The sequence below is a fragment of the Mytilus edulis genome, chromosome 4, assembly GCF_963676685.1.
Source record: "Mytilus edulis chromosome 4, xbMytEdul2.2, whole genome shotgun sequence".
Classification (NCBI taxonomy): domain Eukaryota; kingdom Metazoa; phylum Mollusca; class Bivalvia; order Mytilida; family Mytilidae; genus Mytilus; species Mytilus edulis.
The window spans coordinates 31,287,888-31,301,765 of record NC_092347.1 but is presented as its reverse complement, the minus strand read 5'-3'; the positions used below and the strand labels follow the sequence as shown (position 1 = coordinate 31,301,765).

Sequence of the window (13,878 nt, the reverse complement as noted above, 5' to 3'; positions counted from 1 at the left end):
TGGTATAAAACATCTGTCATATCATATAACAGTGCTTTCATATTATAGATAGGTCACTCTACAACCAGGTGTTACTAATTACCAGCTATTGATGAAATTTAGAGTACTATGCTAAAAAAAAATAGTTGAAATAAGCTAAAACAATCACCTGGTGTCTGTCATAAACTTAAGATTAAATATAAAAAAAATAATATCTTTTTTGTTCTTGCAGGCAGTGGTAAAAGTAATTATGATGGTAGAAAACATCAACAGAATGCGTGCAGAATTATTCCTGCTAAAAGATATAAGTGCAAATCATGAATGTAGTAACACCTCAAAGATATAAGGCCTTCTTATGTAATTTTTATATGTTTACAGTTTGTGAATGAAATGAGTCAGTAATGACAAAAGTATTTCAATAGGTTTACTATTTGAGACTAAAATGAGTCAGTAATGACAGAGTATTTTAGTAACGACTGTACTTCAATAGGTTTACTATTTGTGACTAAAATGAGTCAGTAATGACAGAGTATTTCTGAAGATTTACTATTTGTCACTTAAATGAGACAGTAATGACTAAACAATTTGTTTGTGTCAAAAAAAAGTCCGTAATGACAAAATATTTCAATAGGTTTACTATTTGTGACTGAAATGAGTCAGTAATGACAAAATTTACTATTTGAGACTAAAACGAGTCAGTAATGACAAAGTATTTCAATAGATTTACTATTTGAGACTAAAATGAGTCAGTAATGACAGAGTATTTTAGTAACGACTGTATTTCAATAGGTTTACTATTTGTGACTAAAATGAGTCAGTAATGACAGAGTATTTCTGAAGATTTACTATTTGTCTCTTAAATGAGACAGTAATGACTAAATAATTTGTTTGTGTCAAAAAAAAGTCAGTAATGACAAAATATTTCAATAGGTTTACTATTTGTGACTAAAATGAGTCAGTAATGACAAAATAATTCAATTGGTTTACTATTTGTGACTGAAATTAGTCAGTAATGACAAAATAATTAAATAGATTTACTATTTGTGACTAAAATGAGTAAGTTATGACAGAGTATTTCAATAGATATAGTATCTGTGACTAAAAATGAGTCAGTTATGACAGTGTTTGTCATTAATGACAAAGTATTTCAATAGGTTTACTATTTGTGACTAAAAATTAGTCAGTGATGACAAAATATTTCAATAGGTTTACTATTTAAGACAAATATGAGTAATGACAAAATGATTCAATTGGATTATTTGTGACTAAAATGAGTCGGTACTGACAGTGTATTTCAATAGGTTTACTATTTGAGACTAAAACGAGTCAGTAATGACAAAGTATTTCAATAGATTTACTATTTGTGACTTAAATGAATCAGTAATGACAGAGTATTTTAGTAACGACTGTATTTCAATAGGTTTACTATTTGTGACTAAAAATAGTCGGTAATGACAGTGTACTTCAATAGTTTTACTATCTATGACTAAAATGAGTCAGTAATGACAAAATATTTCAATAGGTTTACTATTTGTGACTAAAAATAGTCAGTAATGTCAGTGTATTTCAATAGGTTTACTATTTGAGACTGAAATGAGTCAGTAATGACAAAATAATTCAATTGGTTTACTATTTGTGACTGAAATGAGTCAGTAATGACAAAATAATTAAATAGATTTACTATTTGTGACTATAATGAGTCAGTTATAACAGAGTATTTCAATAGATTTACTATCTGTGACTAAAAATGAGTCAGTTATGACAGTGTATGTCATTAATGACAAAATATTTCAATAGGTTTACTATTTGTGAATCAGAAATGACAGCGTATTTCAATAGATTGACTATTTGTCACTTAAATGAGTCAGTAATGACAAAATAATTCAATTGGATTATTTTTGACTAAAATGAGTCGGTACTGACAGTGTATTTCAATAGGTTTACTATTTGAGACAAAAATTAGTCAGTAATGACAAAATAATTTAATAAGTTTACTATTTGGGACTAAAAATTAGTCAGTAATGACAAAATATTTCAATAGGTTTTCTATTTTTAAGACAAATATGAGTAATGACAAAATAATTCAATTGGATTATTTGTGACTAAAATGAGTTGGTACTGACAGTGTATTTCAATTGGTTTACTATTTGAGACAAAAATGAGTCAGTAATGACAAAATAATTCAATTGGATTATTATTGACTTAAATGAGTCGGTAATGACAGTGTTTTTCTAGGTTTACTATTTGAGACTAAAATGTGTCAGTTATGACAAAATAATTCAATATGTTTACTATTTGTGACTAAAAATGATTCAGTAATGTCAGAGTATTTCAATATTGAAAAAGTTAAGTATTTTAGATGTCAAACAATGTACAATGAATGTAATGGTGTATTATGAGCTTTGTAGATATCCTTTGATATGTTCTAGATTGTATAATATTATAAGATACTGGTTTAAACTTTTATCAACGAATAATTGTATTCTTGTTACAAAGAACAGGTATGGAATCAATGTAATAACTGAAATACTGTGGATTCATTTATTTTCGTTGGTACCAATTTTCGTGTATTAAGAAAAACTTGCATTTTCGTGGATATTTAATTTCGTGTTTTTGCTGAAGTCTGCAAACAAACCTATAGAAAAATTAGCATTCGTTGAATATTTAATTTCGTGGTTTGACTGTGCCCAGGAAATCCACGAAAAATGATATCCAACGAATAATAATGAATCCACAGTAGATGGATTTATCAACTGAAGTTTTTATTGTTTAATTTGGGTCTGAATGACTTCTGGTATAACCAAGATAATTTAGTTGTAAATGACACTCTTAAGTATTTGATCAAAACTAGAATATTTGATCAAGTTAATCAACACTTGAATCAATTATTGGATGACTCGCCAAAGTGTTTTTTATATAAATACTGTGTAAATAATGTTTGTTTACAATTTTACCTTACTAAACATGTGAATTTTATAGTGTATCTAACGAGAATAAGATTGTCTTCACATAACTTATTTGTTGAAACAGGACGATATCACATTGTTAATAGATCAGAACGAAAATGCACTCTCTGTACTTAAAATACAATAGAAGACGAGTTTCATTCCATTTTACAGTGTGATTGTTATAATGCATCTAGGAGGCAGTATATTAAGCCATATTATTATAAGCGTCCATTGTCATCTAAGCTTATACAGTTGTTGACCACAGAAAATGTAAAAGACATATGTAACCTTTGTAAATTTCTTTTCCATGCATTTAAACGTAGAACAGACATGTTATAAGTTACCAATACTTATTATAGATCATTATTCTTCACGGATGTATTCATTTATCAGTCATGTATGTTTTAAGTGTTTATTTATGATATATTGTATTTGCATATATATTATATTTGTACTAATGAGCATAATTTGCTCATAGTAATGAAGAATTGAAATTGAAAATCAATATGGTAGGTTACATATTTGTAACTGAATGAGTCATTAATGACAGTGTATTTCAATAGGTTTACAGTTTGTGACTGAAGGAGTCAGTAAACTTTCAAACAAATCTGGAGTCCTGCTAAATGGCTTAATTTGTTCACAATAAGTATTGATGAATACTGTTACATGTAAAGTAGTAAAAGCTAAATTTGAAAATGTATTGGATTTACAATTTTCAGTTAATTTCATGTATGAGTAAATAATAAGGTACAATACAGAAATTAGACAAATATGCCATAGAAACATCTATGGGACAAAACATTATTAGCTTGTACTGCATTACACGTAACAGTATTCGTCCATACCAATTTTAATTACATAAAATTGTCTCACAGGCCTTCAGATTTTTTGGAAAAATTAGTGTTCACCCTAAGAACTGGTTTAGCCACCACATAACAATTTCAAGTTTATTTACATTTTACAGTGTGTATATGTTAAGTATGTTTAAATGAGCATATGTTTCGATAGTTTAGTACTGTATTAATTACAGGTTAAAAATTACAGACAAAGTTTAGATGTTTATGAAGTGTCCTTTATTTAATTGTCACAATTATTTTTTGTCACCCAATTATAAAAATCAATGTAATAAATTACTTTTGCTAATATCAGCCCCTTGTTTCAGAATAAAAAATCAAATTGTGATACACCTACTTATTTGGTGTATTTAATTTCAGACAATCTATCATATTTGTTACTGATATGTTCATAACTAATTATAATTGTTGATTTTAATGCCATTTAAGGTGGTACCCAACACTTTAGCTAAAGTTAATTTGGCTCTTTTAATTTTCATAAAATTTTGTCAAAGTATTTACTTTGACCCTTTAACAAATAAATAAAAAATTCAAAAACTTTCAACCAACTGTTTTGTCAGAAAAATTACACTGGTTATATTGCAGTTTGACGAACACCAATATTGATCATTGAGAAGCTTAATATTCCTTTTACAACACAATGCAATTAAAACGTTTAGCTGACTTAACAGAGTTATATCCATGTAGTGTTAGGTACCACCTTAAGGAACCTTGATTGATATAATAAATATTTTATTGTGTATGTTTTCTTATTTCTTCTGCAATACAATTTGTGGGATTCCTATTCATCTATATATTGACAAGTGTGTCATTTTCATGTCAAAGATGGAACCATTTTACATTTAATTTAAGAGTGTAGACCTTGGTTTAGTGAGATAACGCTTAAATCAGTTTTGCATTTGTAAAAGTCCACTTTCGTCATGTGTTTTAAGCATTTACTTGAACTGATTGGAATTAATCGATGTAACCTAGAAGTTTAGTTAGATATATATTTATGAAATTTGTTGACACAAATGTACTGATGCTTTTTAAGAGTTATATCTCTTAACATAGGTCGACCTCCTTAAAATCCACCAAATCTTCCGGATTTGATTGATCCTTTTTACGTCATGTGGGTATAACTTTCTGAATATTTCTCCCTTGGCTCCGTGTCTAATAACAGGCTCCTGACTTGGGGCAGGCACATGCATACTGAATGTGGCTGGGTTAAAACCTGGTTTTATAGATAGCCTGACAGTCACACAAAATTCCATTACAAAGACATGTGAACAAAACAAAGAGACAAATTAGGTGACGTAATAGGTTAAATGTCAAAATAGGGGTACAGCAGTCAACATTGTGTAAAAAATCTTATTTACTATAAAATCAAAACAATATGTAACAAAGAAACACGAACAAGCATATAGACAAAGCACATAAGTATAAATGATAGACAAGAATACAAAAAATTGACATAGCACAAAAACACAATGACAGGATGTATAAATAAAAGCAAATTGACAAAAATTGACTAAACAGGAAAAAATAATATTCACAAAGACATAGAAAAGAATACTATAAAAAGTTTTTATGATAATAAACAACTTCAGTACATAGAATCTATACTTGTTAGTGTTCAGTTTCAACCTATACTATTTATGTAGATTTCTTGATTCAATTCTTGAACGGGTCAGACAAAAAATAAAAATTTTGTATAAAATATGCAATAAAAGCCCATTTGGGTAGTTGAGTTATAAAATTGTTTTGTTAGCATTAGAGGCCCTCATGTGTATAAACACGCAAAAATTGAAGATGTGGTTATATCAAGGTCTAGACAATGTAGACACCATGTACATACATCTGTTGTCCTGAATTAATATGTAATATTCGCTGCTGGACTTCAAAACAATTCAAATGCTATTTTGTCCTTATAATGAATATACATTTCCTTTCACATGAAGCTGCATATGTCTACCTTTGTTCTATCTCTTCGATATGAAGTTGTTATTTTGTATAGTATACATTTACTTATTGCCCCTTATCCCTTTGGTTGAGGAAAATGTTTCATTTGTACTTATCTGATTTGCATGATGCCTCTTACCCATCATCTGATTTTGCTACATCCCTTGAAATTATATTCTTATATACCTATATACGTTTGCTCTAGATCTGTACTACCAAACAATGTAAATATGTCTAATTGATACATCTATATTTAGACCCCTTCACGTAACAGATCTATATATGATAAATATACCTCTTCATGTTATATTTAACATAATTTCCTCGCTAGGTTTACGTATGTTCAGTTATACTTGTACTCTATCCCCTGAAGAAAACTTTGATTTTCATTGTGTATATTTATCTAAATTTGATGTATCTCCCTTATAAGTTATCGAATTGCCTCATTTTACTTATATATATATTTGCTCAATCCTCTTTACATGATGTTGGAATAGGCTACTATGATTTGACAATAGTAATTCCATTACCTTTACGGGGCTTGGATATAACTTACTGTATACATCTGCCTTTACTCCATCCCTTTTTCTTTAGGGAGGAGGTGATTTTTTTTAATGGAAAAACCACTACCTTTGGTCTTTGATTTTCACTTGTACAAGCAATGTTACAGTTTCAACCGATCGTATTCATGTAGAGGTTGGGGCTCGATTCATAAATGAAACAGACCAAAGATAAGTTTGTTGTATAAAATAGACCACTTGTTTGCAAATCAATGAAACACAAATTTCGGAAATACAATCTTGAATGACTTGTTTTGTTAACGAGATAGGTTCTCATATGTATCAACCTCTCAACAATTACAAGTACAGGTATATCATGGTCTAGTACATAGCAAACTTTATGTATACACATCTGTTGTGCTTAATTTGTATGTAATACTCGCTGCTGGACGTGAAAATCTGTTCAAATGCTATAATGTCCTTATAATGCACTTTACAAATTGTGACTTTGATGGAGAGTTGTCTCAATGGCACTCATGCCAAATTTCTGATATCTACATTTTGCTTCTACTCCAATCGACTAGAAGGATGTCTCCATTTCTCTGAAACCCTTTCACATGAAGCTACATTTGTCTCCCTTTGCTCCATCTATTCGATATGAAGTTCATATTTTGTTTAGTATACAATTACCAATTGCCCCTCAATCACTTCGGTTGAGGAAAATGTTTCATTTGTACTTATCTGATTTGCATGATGCCTCTAATATCGATCATCTGCTTTTGCTACATCCCTTGAAATTTTAATCTTATATACCTATATACGTTTGCTCTATACTACCAAACAATGTAAATATGTCTAATGGATACATCTATACTTGGACCCCTTCACGTAACAGATCTATATATGATAAATATACCTTTTCTCCATGTTATATAAAACATAATTTCCTCGCTAGGTTTACATATGTTCAGTTATACTTGTACTCAATCCCCTGAAGAGAACTTTGATTTTCATCGTGTGTATTTATCTAAATTTGATGTACCTCCCTAATAAGTTATCGAATTGCCTCACTTTACTTATATATTTGCTCAATCCTCTTTGCATGATTTTGGAATAGGCTTCTATGATTTGACAATAGTAATTCCATTACCTTTACGGGGCTTGGATATAACTTACTGTATACATCTGCCTTTACTCCATCCCTTTTTCTTTAGGGAGGAGATGACTTTTTTTAACGGAAAAACCAATACCTTTGTTCTTTGATTTTTACTAGTTCAAGCAATGTAACAGTTTCAACCGATCGCATTCATGTAGAGATAGGGGCTCGATTCATAAATGAAACAGACCAAAGATAAGTTTGTTGTATAAAATAGACCACTTGTTGGCAAATCAATGAAACACAAATTTCGGAAATACAATCTTGAATGACTTGTTTTGTTAACGAGATAGGTTCTCATATGTATCAACCTCTCAACAATTACAAGTACAGGTATATCATGGTCTAGTACATAGCAAACTTTATGTATACACATCTGTTGTACTTAATTTGTATGTAATACTCGCTGCTGGACGTGAAAATCTGTTCAAATGCTATAATGTCCTTATAATGCTCTTTTACAAATTGTGACTTGGATGGAGAGTTGTCTCAATGGCACTCATGCCAAATTTCTTATATCTACATTTTGCTTCTACTCCAATCGACTAGAAGGATGTCTCCATTTCTCTGAAACCCTTTCACATGAAGCTGCATGTGTCTCCCTTCGCTCCATCTCCTCGAAATGAAGTTCATATTTTGTTTAGTATACATTTACCAATTGCCCCTCAATCACTTCGGTTGAGGAAAATGTTTCATTTGTACTTATCTGATTTGCATGATGCCTCTTACCGATCATCTGCTTTTGCTACATCCCTTGAAATTTAAATCTTATATACCTATATACGTTTGCTCTATACTACCAAACAATGTAAATATGTCTAATGGATACATCTATACTTGGACCCCTTTACGTAACAGATCTATTTATGATAAATATACCTTTGCTCCATGTTATATTCCATTACCTTTACAGGGCTTGGATATAACTTACTGTATACATCTGCCTTTACTCCATCCCTTTTTCTTTAGGGAGGAGATGACTTTTTTTAACAGAAAAACCAATACCTTTGTTCTTTGATTTTCACTAGTACAAGCAATGTAACATTTTCAACCGATCGCATTCATGTAGAGATAGGGGCTCGATTCATAAATGAAACAGACCAAAGATAAGTTTGTTGTATAAAATAGACCACTTGTTGGCAAATCAATGAAACACAAATTTCGGAAATACAATCTTGAATGACTTGTTTTGTTAACGAGATAGGTTCTCATATGTATCAACCTCTCAGCAATTACAAATGCAGGTATATCATGGTCTAGTGCATAGCAAACTTTATGTATACACATCTGTTGTACTTAATTTATATGTAATACTCGCTGCTGGACGTGAAAATCTGGTCAAATGCTATAATGTCCTTATAATGCTCTTTTACAAATTGTGACTTTGATGGAGAGTTGTCTCAATGGCACTGATGCCAAATTTCTTATATCTACATTTTGCTTCTACTCCAATCGACTAGAAGGATGTCTCCATTTCTCTGAAACCCTTTCACATGAAGCTGCATGTGTCTCCCTTCGCTCCATCTCCTCGAAATGAAGTTCATATTTTGTTTAGTATACATTTACCAATTGCCCCTCAATCACTTCGGTTGAGGAAAATGTTTCATTTGTACTTATCTGATTTGCATGATGCCTCTCACCGATCATCTGCTTTTGCTACATCCCTTGAAATTTTAATCTTATATACCTATATACGTTTGCTCCATACTACCAAACAATGTAAATATGTCTAATGGATACATCTATACTTGGACCCCTTTACGTAACAGATCTATTTATGATAAATATACCTTTGCTCCATGTTATATTCCATTACCTTTACAGGGCTTGGATATAACTTACTGTATACATCTGCCTTTACTCCATCCCTTTTTCTTTAGGGAGGAGATGACTTTTTTAACGGAAAAACCAATACCTTTGTTCTTTGATTTTCACTAGTACAAGCAATGTAACATTTTCAACCGATCGCATTCATGTAGAGATAGGGGCTCGATTCATAAATGAAACAGACCAAAGATAAGTTTGTTGTATAAAATAGACCACTTGTTGGCAAATCAATGAAACACAAATTTCGGAAATACAATCTTGAATGACTTGTTTTGTTAACGAGATAGGTTCTCATATGTATCAACCTCTCAACAATTACAAATGCAGGTATATCATGATCATGGTCTAGTACATAGCAAACTTTATGTATACACATCTGTTGTACTTAATTTGTATGTAATACTCGCTGCTGGACGTGAAAATCTGTTCAAATGCTATAATGTCCTTATAATGCTCTTTTACAAATTGTGACTTTGATGGAGAGTTGTCTCAATGGCACTCATGCCAAATTTCTTATATCTACATTTTGCTTCTACTCCAATCGACTAGAAGAATGTCTCCATTTCTCTGAAACCCTTTCACATGAAGCTGCATGTGTCTCCCTTTGCTCCATCTTCTCGAAATGAAGTTCATATTTTGTTTAGTATACATTTACCAATTGCCCCTCAATCACTTCGGTTGAGGAAAATGTTTCATTTGTACTTATCTGATTTGCATGATGCCTCTTACCGATCATCTGCTTTTGCTACATCCCTTGAAATTTTATTCTTATATACCTATATACGTTTGCTCTATACTACCAAACAATGTAAATATGTCTAATGGATACATCTATACTTGGACCCCTTCACGTAACAATATATATATGATAAATATACCTTTGCTCCATGTTATATTAAACATAATTTCCTCGCTAGGTTTACATATGTTCAGTTATACTTGTACTCTATCCCCTGAAGAAAACTTTGATTTTCATTGTGTATATTTATCTAAATTTGATGTACCTCCCTAATAAGTTATCGAATTGCCTCACTTTACTTATATATATTTGCTCAATCCTCTTTGCATGATTTTGGAATAGGCTACTATGATTTGACAATAGTAATTCCATTACCTTTACGGGGCTCGGATATAACTTACTGTATACATCTGCCTTTACTCCATCCCTTTTTCTTAAGGGAGGAGGTGAATTTTTTTTAATGGAAAAACCACTACCTTTGGTCTTTGATTTTCACTAGTACAAGCAATGTTACAGTTTCAACCGATCTTATTCATGTAGAGGTAGAGGCTCGATTCATAAATGAAACAGACCAAAGATAAGTTTGTTGTATAAAATAGACCACTTGTTGGCAAATCAATGAAACACAAATTTCGGAAATACAATCTTGAATGACTTGTTTTGTTAACGAGATAGGTTCTCATATGTATCAACCTCTCAACAATTACAAGTACAGGTATATCATGGTCTAGTACATAGCAAACTTTATGTATACACATCTGTTGTGCTTAATTTATATGTAATACTCGCTGCTGGACGTGAAAATCTGTTCATATGCTATAATGTCCTTATAATGCACTTTTACAAATTGTGACTTCGATGAAGAGTTGTCTCATTGGCACTCACGCCAAATTTTCTTATATCTACATTTTGCTTCATTCTGTATATTTATATAAATTAACTATACCTTCCTAATAAGTTGTCGAAATGCAGCTTTACTTTATTTATATATATTTGCTCAATCCTATTCGCATGATTGTGAAATAGGCTACTCTGATTTAACAATCTCAATTCCATTAACTAACAGGACTTCGGTATAAAATTAGTGTATACACGGTGGGTTGTCCTGCGAGAGAACGTTCTGTGCTGGTGATTTGGTCCTGTCAGGTGCTGGTGGGTTTGTTTACATTGTATCAGAACGGCAATAAAACAACCGTTTTGTTGCTTAACTTTTCTCTAACACGTCATTAGTACCATTGAACGAATATTACAACAATTTGTAATTGCAAAAGTCGTGGAAGTTCGCCAAACGAAATTGTCTTAACGATGTGCTGGTGATTAGAAAAACGGTCCTGGTTCTGTTCTCCTATGTCCTGGTTCTGTGCCTTTATGTGTTAGTTAAAAGTGGCATATATTCAGGATCATTGATGCTTTACTGTATTGACTTATAAAACTGTTATCTGCTTTGTTGAAATTGACATTGTTGTAATCTAATTACTGTTATCAAGAGAGAAAGAAATACCCTATTTTTTTATTTAAAAAAAATTAACTGTAATCTTATTTCTTGACCTGTTAACGGAACCCCTCTTGTCCCTTTTAAGATAAGAGATATGTTTACGATTTTCGGGATTACGCCGGGTCTTTTTGCATGGTCACCAAAATACGTTGTAAATTATACAATACTTATATAAAGAAGATGATGTGGTATGTTTGTCAATGGACAAATTTCAATAAAAAAAACACCAAAGGAACTATGTATCAACAACCATACGTCTTCGTACGACCTTCAACATTTTTATATATGTTCACTGATGTGTGTCTTTCTGTTATTATTTTATGCAATAAATTGTTCTGTAGGTATACCACTGTAACAATGAAGGAGGAAATGAGGAGGGGTTGTTTGGGTGGAGGTGGGGAGGGGAATGTGGAGCGCAAACAAACCGTGATGATGTTTATGACTATGCGGCATGGGCTTTAATCATTGTTGAAGCATCAATTTAAGGGGCATTTAATATCTTAATCAATCTATTCTTATTTTAGATTTATATTGTTATCTGATATTGTACGGAAAATGTTGCCCTTTTATGTAATACACGTTACGATAATTTGAAAACACATATTAATCATCCAAATTAATGCACAAAGGCAAAAATAGGTGTCACAGAGATCCTATTGATAACAATTATCTGCCCAATTTTATTTGTTCTAAATATGACTTCTTATCCAAAATCACCAGTACCGTATCAGTACCCACCAGCAAAGTATCAGGACATGAATAAATTGAGAAAATGTAAAATTTTAATAAATTGCACAGTTTTTTCACAAAATAATTTTGTCTTGTGGATTGCTGTATATAAAGCGAACTCTGTGAGCATTTTTGTCGAGTCTGCAACTTTTGTTGCAGAAAGCTCGACATGGGGAAGTGATCCGGCGGCGGCGGCGGCGTTAGCTAACTTCTTAAAAAGCTTTATATTTTAGAAGATAGAAGACCTGGATGCTTCATACTTTGTATATAGATGCCTCATGTTACCAACTTTCCGTCACTCACATGTCCAATGCCCTTGACCTCATTTTCATGGTTCAGTGGCTACTTGAAAAAAAAGTTAAGATTTTGTGTAATGTTTTAAATGCTCTCTTATTATAAGTAATTGGATAACTATATTTGGTATGTGCGTACCTTGCAAGGTCCTCATGCCCGTCAGACAGTTTGTACTCGACCTCGACCTCATTTCATGGATCAGTGAACAAGGTAAAGTTTTGGTGGTCAAGTCCATATCTCAGATACTATAAGCAATAGGTCTAGTATATTCGGTGTATGGTAGGACTGTAAGGTGTACATGTCCAAATGGCAGGTGTCATATGACCTTGACTTCATTTCCATGGTTCAGTTGTTATAGTTAAGTTTTTGTGTTTTGGTCTGTTTTTCTTATATTATATGCAATAGGTCCACTGTATTTGGTGTATTGAATGATTGTAAGGTGTACATCTCTAGCTCACATTTTTAATAAAGCTTTATATTTAGGTCTATCAACATAGTCATTTAAAATGATTAGTAAAGAAGGCGAGACATTTCAGCGTGTGCACTCTTGTTGTTTTATTTTTTCAGTTCTAGATTTTCTGAAAATGAGCACTTTTGTGTTACGCATACTGAAACAGTTTAGAGGGTCAACTTTTAAAAAGGTTTGCCAATGAACCTATAAGAAACCAAATTGAAAAATCTCAATTTTTTCATCACAATTTTTATGAGAGAAAACGTAAAAAATCATGATTCTCGACTTTGTTTACATTTTTCATTAATTACCAGCATCGTCAGGACCGAATCATCAGCACAGAACGTTCTCTCGCAGGACAACATTACACACCGTGGTATACATCTGCTTTTATTCCATCCCTTTATGCTTAAGCCTTACTCAGTCATATATGTCCTATATCGAACTGTGATGTATTTAATCGAAGTTGATACAACTCGAAGTTGATTCCAAGAACTGTATATCTCTACCTTACTTCTATACTACTATACTAGGATTTGACCATATGTTACAACAATTGAAAAGCATTGGAAAAAATGCAAGGTATCTAATTTCATTTAACGACATATTTGGTGTTAATATAAAAAGAGGTCCGAGGCTATGAAAGAAATGTTGATGACCTCAAGCTTCGAGAGATATGAAGATTTGGTCCTTCTCGAAAATTCACATTTCCCTCAGACAAAGCCCTCGTAAAATATTAATATTCTTGGGTGAACAAATCTTCATATCTCCCTCAGGAACGGGAAATGAATGAATAAAGCTATATATAATTCGTCTAAACATCAACCATACAATGTTAGATCTGTAAATTTGCTTTCGCAAATATTTTGTTCTTCCCTCGCAGGGATTCGAACCCATGCTACTGAGATATCGTGACACCAAATCGCCTGCACTGTAGCAGTTCCGCTAGACCACTTGACCACCTG

At 31.9% G+C, this 13,878-nt stretch overlaps 1 protein-coding gene across 1 annotated transcript in view; it reads left to right on the top strand.

Moving 5' to 3' along the window:
* LOC139519429 (uncharacterized) overlaps nt 1-4,517 on the top strand; it is a 34,925-nt gene extending 30,408 nt beyond the window's left edge. The window contains exon 32 of the mRNA XM_071311523.1: nt 212-4,517. Coding sequence (XP_071167624.1) covers nt 212-325 — 114 coding nt within the window. The 3' untranslated portion in view covers nt 326-4,517. The remainder of the gene's footprint in view (nt 1-211) is intronic.
* Nucleotides 4,518-13,878: the final 9,361 nt, after the last annotated feature.